This window comes from Dermacentor silvarum, chromosome 7 (genome assembly GCF_013339745.2).
Source record: "Dermacentor silvarum isolate Dsil-2018 chromosome 7, BIME_Dsil_1.4, whole genome shotgun sequence".
Classification (NCBI taxonomy): Eukaryota; Metazoa; Arthropoda; class Arachnida; order Ixodida; family Ixodidae; genus Dermacentor; species Dermacentor silvarum.
This window is the reverse complement of record NC_051160.1, coordinates 106,430,907-106,439,791: the sequence shown is the minus strand read 5'-3', so window position 1 is coordinate 106,439,791 and position 8,885 is coordinate 106,430,907. Positions and strand designations below refer to the sequence as shown.

Sequence of the window (8,885 nt, the reverse complement as noted above, 5' to 3'; positions counted from 1 at the left end):
GTAACTAGGGATCGCACAGTAGTTTTATGAAACAATGCGTGCCGTTACTTGTGATATTTTAGATGCAAGTGCAAGGGGGTGTGATATATGCTGCATGTTTCTACTACTGCAGCCTGATGATTTTCACAGTTCTTTAATGTAATTGCTATTGCATGTGATGTGGGCATAAACACGTTTTACTTTAAAAAGGGCTGTAGGTTGAAGAATAAAGAAAGTTGCAGTTTTGTTTAATGCTTTTATTTACATCTCACTGCTACATTTGCAGTGCTAGCTTGCAGTATAAAAATATTACTGTGTAACATTTCAGTTATTGACTCTACTGTTTACAAGTGAGGGAACTTGGCTGAAATCTACGTGAACACACTTCACGGCAGCCACACCGCTTGACATGTTGGGTGACCAGTTGACAGCATTTTCATGCAATTTTGCGGTTGTTGCGAGAGAAAAGGGCGCAGGACCTAGGTGTGCGTGTAACGGCACATTCGATGGAGCAGAAGGTGCGATGTGCACTGTGCATTTTGGCTTTTGTGAGCTTCACTGCCCGAGAAGAAAGCGAAATGAACGCTAATGTCCTTCCTTACATAAGGGGAGCGGAGAACTGTCAGAGATACTAGTAAGAAAAAAAGGCTACAAAAAAAAAACTGCACGCTACATCCATGGCACACAGGGCATCAACATGACGACAGCAGCAGCAAGCGAATGTCAAACGCACTTTTAGAAGCCACTTAATTTTAGTTTGCTTTCAATCTTATGTTACCACAATATAGTCTGTTTTACTTATTATAAATGTAAGGTCTACATAACCCTCGACTACACAACTTTTACATTTCTCTACAAATCGTTAATGCTTTGCATTACGTAGGCATCAACTATAACTGAATTATGTAAAATGTTTTGTCAGCAATTTCACAGCATTAAATGCAATTATTTCGTAATTGTTAGACCACCACATCTCGCTGATACTACAACAGCGTGTATGCAACTAGCGATGCTCACAATGCTGTTGACGTTGCAAATGCAGCCACGCACTCTTCAAGTAATGCATGTGCTGCGCACGGGTTGTGTCGAACATGCCGATTACACTGTCTCGGACAGCCCGCCCTCTCAGAAAATTCAATCGAGACCCGCTGTTTTGGGGCACACCATGTGGTATGGGGCCGCCGTTGTTATCGAGCTCGCTACTACTACTGCTGGTGCTGCTGTCATCATCACTTTCATCATTGTCGTCTTTGTCGCCTTCAGACAGCCGAAGGTTGTGTGTGCAACACAGCACATGCAGCGACAATGTTGGCCGCACGTTCTGGCTCGTAGAGGAAGGTGCCGTACCGCTGCAAACAGCGGAAACGGCTCATCAAGAGCCCAATACACCTCTCCACTACGGAACGCAAGGTGGCATGTGCTGTGTTGTACTTCCCCTCGGCTGTTTGCATAGGAGGATGGCCGGGAACCGGGGTCAGGAGCCACGGATCCAAGGGGTAGCCGCTGTCACCTGCATGAAAATGGAAATGGTGCACTGAGTACTGCTCTGACGAGAGGCAAGTTGACAACTGAAGAAAGTTACAGCATCATTCAACAAAGGTAGGGTTCAGACGTCGCAGACCTCACGCTGTTGTGAGTCCCAAGTAAGAGCACGAGTTGGGCATGTCCACCACGACACAAACTGTTAACCAAATTACAAGCGTACTACGCGGTGCCCCCCTGAAGATGAAGAAATCAACACTTACTGGTGCTACCAATGATAAAGTAGTAGCACTAATACGTGTTGCTTTCTTCTGCTCCTGGCAGGTACTTGGTAATATGGTTGTAACTTAAAACTTTTAAAATTGTCAGTGCTAGCACTAATTGGTTTGATTTTTTCTACTTAGGCAAGCACTTACTCGTGTGCATGTTGTTTAGTTATAAATTTGTGTTGAGGCGGACATGACGTTCTATTCGCTAATGAATTGTGATTACGACAAAAAATGATGTCTTACCGATGAGGTATACACCGGGATTCGCGATGCGTCCCGCCTGGAACCACCGGCGCAGCCATGTTGTCCGCCAGACAAATGAGTCATGATCTGACCCCGGTCGCACGGGATACACGGTCAGGATCCTCATGTCCGCGTCGCAGATCTGCGGAAAATGTGAACTGATAAAGTCCTCGTTGACAAGTGCAACAGAACTGTCAAAAGAATGAGCCGCACTAGAGAACATGACGTATACTTACGAACAAGCAGTTTTCGGAGTGGTAGCTCTTCCGAGACGTGAATGCAGTATTGCGCCTACCCTTGGGTGCAATAATGGCAATGAGGCCACCGTCCGTGCATCCGATTACGCCGGGAATAGCGCCGCGCCGAAGCAAACCCTCCTTTACGGCTGCCTTTTTTTCGGACTTCTTCGGAAAATGGTCACACTTGTTGCGGACCCCTGCGTTTACGACAGCCTCGGCCAGGCATCGCACGCACTCGCTCCCGGTGGACTGCGACACCCGCCGGATCGTCTCCTGGCTCCCTACGGACGCTTGCTCCCGGTGACAAAGAAGCGCAGCGCGCACAACACCTTTTGCTCCACCGACAGTCTCGTCGCTAGCTCCGCTTCTAGTTCCCCCGCCAGTTCCTCGCACAAGAACCGCACCGTTTCCTTCGAGAGAGGAAAATGCCGTCGAAAATGGTCATCCGGCATGTCAAACGCGTCATGTCACACGGCATGTCAAACGCAAGCTGTCGACCTTCTTCGGCGCGCTGTAAGTAGGTTGCAACGTCGAGATTGTCTTTTGTCGGTGACGTCCATTAGCATGGCGTCAAGCGTCGGTGCCGCTTTTCTTCCGTAGACCAGGTTGAACGGCGCCATGTGCGTCGTTTCTTGAACGGCCTTGTTGTATGCGAAGATGACGTAAGGAATGATGGCATCCCACGTCCTGTGTTCGACGTCACCGTACAGATAAAATCACACTTGTCTAGAGCAGTCGAGCGGCCAGCTGCGGACTGCAGAAGCGCAGCTTACCGGCAGTCGCTGGGTTGGAGATATGTTGGATGCAAGCGCGAAAAGCCTGCATGCGGCATGGCTTCTCGCGGCCATTTCTGTTATCGGCCTGTACATTTTTTCAAGAACGTGGGTGGGCGGGATCTGCGCTTATTCGCTGCCTGCTTCGTCGCGTGCAGCCGGCGCCGCAGCTGATAGAGCAAAAAATGAATCACGATTCCCCTAATAGATTCGTATCTTTTTGAAGCTTAAGCTATTCATTTTTGCTTTATAACTTACGAAAAAGCACAGCAACTTGAGAAGACGCTTAACGCAACCTATAGAATAAATGGTAATACGCCAGAAACAGTAAGGAGAAGCTTAACTTTATGGGACGCGCAATAAATGCATGCAGTTGTTCATCTTGGAAGGGTGTTTATCGAACGACGCCGGGTAGCAGGCAGATAGCAGGCACAAGGAAGAACAGCCCAGCTCTGGCATCAATAATGCAAGCCATGTTTTCTTTCTCTTTTTTAGAAGTTATCGCATATGGGCACACAATGAAAGTCAATGATATTGTACCTTACGGAGCTTTGAGAACACCAATTTGGGAATATAACTCTGCGATAATACTGAGCGAAGGTATGAAGTAACAGCGCGTAATGAACAAGGACGAGAAAGGAACGAAGACCACAGGACAAGCGCTGAAAGGAACGAAGACCACAGGACAAGCGCTGGTCTTCGTTCCTTTCTCGTCCTTGTTCATTACGCGCTGTTACTTCATACCTTCGCTCAACTATGAACCAACTAGCCCTCATCAAGTTGTTACTAATGCGATAATACTACTACGCTTTGCAACAATTTCAAATAGGTTATTCATCGTATAAGCGAAATTCGTCCTCTTGAGATGCTCTAAAATACGCATTTTGTAAAACAAAGATATGTGTAATGGTGCAGCGAGATGCTTAACATTTCACATAATTTGTAATTGTTCTAGACTTTCTATAATTAAATAATTTCAATTTTCTGGAGGCCCTGATCCTAAATTTTTTTCTATACCGCAAAGTCAGCAGGATAGTACTTTCGTTTCTTAATACTTAATGTCTAACTTGATTAAAGCATCCTGGTGTTACAGAGCGCTGAATGGGGAAGACGAAGTTCACCCTCAGGTGAAGATTTCTACTAACGTAGCATTAATAAAGACGGTAATCAATTTGCTATCTTGAAAGTGTATCGGGCTGCTACTTCAACGAATGAAATGAATAGTTCAGCAGACATATGTGAGGTGTTGTTTCAAGCGGGTGTGGCACACATGTTTTATTGAATGCCTTATGAGAAAAAATAAACAAAAGTAGAATAACACGTTAATCCAATTTGGTGAAGCAAAAATAAAGGTATGAGTGCACCACTGCAACGCATGCACTCAATAATCGATCGGTCCTCCTCGCCATTCGGTCACAGAGGCGATCCTCCTTGGTAGGGAATCATAGAGCGAATCCGCGTAATGAGGAAGTTGACGATTTCGCTCCCAATCCTCTTGAATAGCTGCCCAGAGTGCTTCAGGTGTAGCAGTCGTTAACCCGGTCCTTCTGCTCAATTTGTTTTTCATTAGGCCCCAAACATTCTCAATTATGTGGAGGTCCGGGCTTCGCGCCGGCCATTCAAATGTGGGGACGCCTAGGTTATCAAGCAATTCTTTGACGCGCCTGGCAGTGTGCACCGACGCCCCATCTTGCTGAAGCCAAAAAAGGCTATCAAGAAATGGCCCATCAAGCACGTAGGGCACCAATGTATATTGTAGGATGACCATGTAGTCATCGGACGTCATTCGGCCTGTTAAACGGTGAAGTTGTCCGAGGCCTATGTAGCTGACCGCACCCCTCACATGGACGGATGTGCGGCCACTGGAGCGGACATTCCATATGTATCGATCATCGAACCTGCAGCACAAATGTTAAAATCCTCTTTAACGAAACACGGTGACGAGCACACAAATTAGTCGAACCCTGTCGGCAGCGAGCAGAGTAAACGAGGCTTTTATGCTTACACTGATGAAACGAACTGAATGTGGCGCTATGGGCTGCACTTCCCTGGCTGCTTGTGTAGCTTTCACATCTGTAGCCCGAAGTGAACGCCTTTAAAGCTTTCACATTGTAATGTGAGGAGCTGGTCTGGCTGTATTCCAAGCAATCAAGTCACACTACTTCGTATACAGGTTGCGGCTTATGCCATGTGAATAGGCCAGACGTAATTTGATAAACGGAGAACGGAGCACCTTGTCAGCGGCTAATAAGGGTGCATAATATACACAACGCTTGGACGTAGGCGAAAGAATAAGAAGCCGACGGGAAACTGCAAATGGCAATGCACCACATTCGAGCGAGTAAAAGATACAAGAAAATTATTATAGGTTTACTTATATCGTACTGCTAATAGCCAAAATTTCACGGCTGGATCGTGTAGAAATAAAACACACACAAAAAAACGAGCTCATCAAGGATAGAAGCACGTACTGAAATTTTCGCCAACATACCGACACCTTTCGGGCCGCCAGACCCTTCTGTGAACGTCCCACCGGGTGCAAAAAGACGCTTCGTCGGTGAAGACAACGGCGCGCCAGTTGTCGGGATTCCAGGACTCGCTTGTCGAGGCCAATTCAAGACGAGCCCATTCACGCAACCCTGCTGTGAATGCCAGCTTCGTGGAGTCTCCGTCTTATTGTTGCCAGGCTGACACTTGTCAGGGCGAGCTCATCCCTGATCTCCTTCCCGTTTAGAAAGGGGTCTGCTGCTGATGCGGCCACAATCAGTAGGTCTTCCTCAGGCGACGTGGCCCTTTCAGGGCGACCACGTCGAGCGTCTTCGATGCGACCTGTTTCACGGTACGCCTTTAAGACTCTGCTCACAGTTTCCATTGGGCGTCCTGTCACATCACAAATAGCTCTATGGGTCATTTTACGCCCCATTATTGCGATCGCTAGCCGCTCTTCCTTCGTTAGCCGTGGAGCCATCGCGAAAAATGGGTTTTACTTCGCGTCACTCGTCGTTTGCGTCTATCACTTCATGTGCCAATTGGCGTTGACGTCACCATTCACCGAGACGCCGATGAATCATTGCCATTTTTATCTTGAATCATGTGTAGTTCTCAGAGCCAGTGCATGCATTCCGTTGCACATCCACGCGTATCACGGACAGCGGTCGTTGCACAAGCGACAGCAAGCAAACAACAACAAAAAAGGAGGAAAAATAAAGTAAGATAACTGACTATCTCTTATGACCAAATTTACAGGCTGACATCGCAGATAGGCCGCAAGTGCACATGCCGCGTGCAGGCTTTTGGCGCTTGCATCCAACATATCTCGAACCCAGCTACTGCCGGTACGCGGTGCTGTTGCAGCCCGCAACCGGCCGCTCGACTGCTCTAGACAAGTGTGATTCTATCTGTACGTACATTACCAGCATGTCGGCGATGGCACTGGACGCGACGCTTTGACGGTGAATCCCCGCACTCCCATCGCGCGGTACTGCCAGCGGTGGTAGGTGAGGCTGGCTTCTCCACAGTGGTAGCAGAGTGAGCGGTTATCAGGGGTGCGCCAAACGTCGGTCGTCCTCGCGCCGTAGCACTGACCGACAGGGAGGTGCGATGGCGTCGGCGGTGGTGGTGGTGGCTGGCGAAGGAATGGCGGCGCCGTAGGGTCCTGGCGCTGGCACGGAGGGGCCATATCCCGGCGTGCGGCAGCGACGTAGTTCATTGCTTCCGGCTGAGGCTGCGTTGGTTCGGGAAGTCCGAGCGATTGCCGCATTTCCTCCCTCACGATATCGGCGATGGAAGTAACTTGAGGCTGCGACAATGATCGCCCTTGATGGTCTCTCGCAGTCGTTGGAGGAAAGTCCTTGGACTTCGGCGTAGTGTGGTGTCGAGCGGCGGTTGTATTGCCGATTGCGCATGTCGAGCGTCTTCTAAATGGTTGTGGCATAGCAGTGATGTTGAAGAAAACAGTGCTAAAACAGCGAATGACGAAGCTGATACTTTATTGTGCGATTATGTGCCCAGCCAAAAAACTAACTGTGATGATGTGGATAGTGGCGTGCGGTGGCGAGAAGACCTGCTTGGAATGATGATTGTGTTGTGGCTACAAGAAGAGGATTGGTGATAATGGTAATGGAAGACGACGACACGTGCCACGAACGAAGAAGCGACAGGAGAGCACGCAGAGCGTGAAAGCGGGCGGCCGCCTCGAACGTAAGCTTGCAAAACCACGGCTCCAGGCTCGGGTACCGGCGACCGGGTATCCTGGTACTGTGCGGACCATGATCCAGTTCATGGCTGGGTTTTCCTGAGCACCGGCGGCCTGCTGTGATAGCGGCCTGGTCCAGTGCTTCCTGCTGGCCACGGGGATGCCTGAGATACCTGTCCGCCGACCGAGCCTGCCGTTCTAGCAGCCGATGCGTTGCAGGTCAAGCGTTACTGGCCAGCTACAGCAGTGGCCTGGTGTCCTACCGGCCTGCTGTTTTCTCCTGCTTCCACGTCGCGACAAGGAGCGGCGTGGTGCGACAAGGTGCGGGGCGACAGCAGCGACGTAGCCGCAACGACGATTCACCGTCACAACCACCGTCACGGGCACCGCAACGACGATGCACACGGGCGAGTGTTGACGCATGAGTGCTAGGCACGTATTTTAAATGGAAGGACAACTTCCGAACTATAGCCCACGTACATGTGTATGTAAATGGTCTGTATCGTGTTAGCGTGTCTGTTTAAAGTCTGTGTTTCGCGTAGCAAGCTCCCGTCTGCCGTGTCATTATTAAAAGGATCCTGGGCCCAACGGAAACACCGGCAAGTTAGTCGTCGTTTCCCATCACACGAACTGACTTTACAACAAGAGCGGCAAACACAATCGTCGCTCGTCGGTAAAACCTGATCAGCGGCGAAACGCGTCGGTTTTTATACATGAGTCATCAAACGTTCCAGAGTAATGCTTGGTGCCGGCGTGTCTTCCAGAAAGTACTGCGCTTATCTCATCGCTCGTACAATCAGATTACATAAGCTTCCGTGACAATAGACAACGGATAGAAGCATAGGGCGCTATAACGTAAAATGATTCCAAACTCCTGACGTCAAATTTACGTAACCACCAACGAAAGCACCGGGCGTTGACCCGCTGCGTTGTCGCAACAACCCAATCAAACACTCTCCTCCTTTATAGGAGGTCACCTTTGTTCGCTTTCAAAACCAATAACATTGTCTACACTCAGCGGTCCTTCTTATCTAATTGGCTGACAAGCGGCGAGGAGCACGCTCTAGTGGGGAGGGTTTCGATGGGGCCGAGCCAGCGCAGTGAAAATAGATAGCCGCATGAAGCGGGTGGTGCCGGCTTCTCCGATTGGTCCGCTTCGCGTTGCTCAGCTTACGGTCGCTGGTCGAAAATCGCGACGGCGTGCAACGGAAGGATAAGAATGCCACTAAAACGGATCCTCAGCAAGGAAGAGTTGGCAGAGCGATGTCGTATACGTGCCGAAAGGGCTCGATAACGGTTTACTGCCACGCAAAAAGGTTTATCATGCGCAAATAAATACATGCTCACCGGCAGGTGCGAGTAGCGAGGGCCTGAGCAATCGGTGGGCAGCCATCTTCTATTCCTTTCGGAACGGGGCAGTTTGTGGCTATTCAGAAAATTTGTTCGGCATATTAATGCATTTTTTTCGCGTACCCATCACTTTGACGTGGTGAGTTTTCGCGGTGTTGTGAGGTCGCGTGACAGACAGGCGAAGTGGGCGTAGCCAGAAAACATTGGACCAATAGCAGAGGGCTAATGGTGAAAAGGCGTCGAATCAGGAATAATTATTTTTCTTTTGCGCGGCTTAATCATGCATAGTCAGTCTGTTGGAGTGCATACGGCAGGCATTACCAAATCCTGACTGGGAGCTTACCACTGTCGTTGA

The 8,885-nt window shown here is 49.3% G+C and overlaps 1 protein-coding gene across 1 annotated transcript; it reads right to left on the bottom strand.

The window, feature by feature from the left end:
- Positions 1-1,238: 1,238 nt before the first annotated feature.
- Positions 1,239-6,664, bottom strand: LOC119459061 (putative nuclease HARBI1). Its single transcript, XM_037720899.1, has 4 exons — positions 6,571-6,664; positions 5,678-5,814; positions 1,974-2,115; positions 1,239-1,489 (listed from the first exon to the last, which is right to left on the bottom strand). Exons 1-4 carry the CDS (start codon positions 6,662-6,664, stop codon positions 1,239-1,241), a joined length of 624 nt encoding a protein of 207 aa, XP_037576827.1.
- Positions 6,665-8,885: the final 2,221 nt, after the last annotated feature.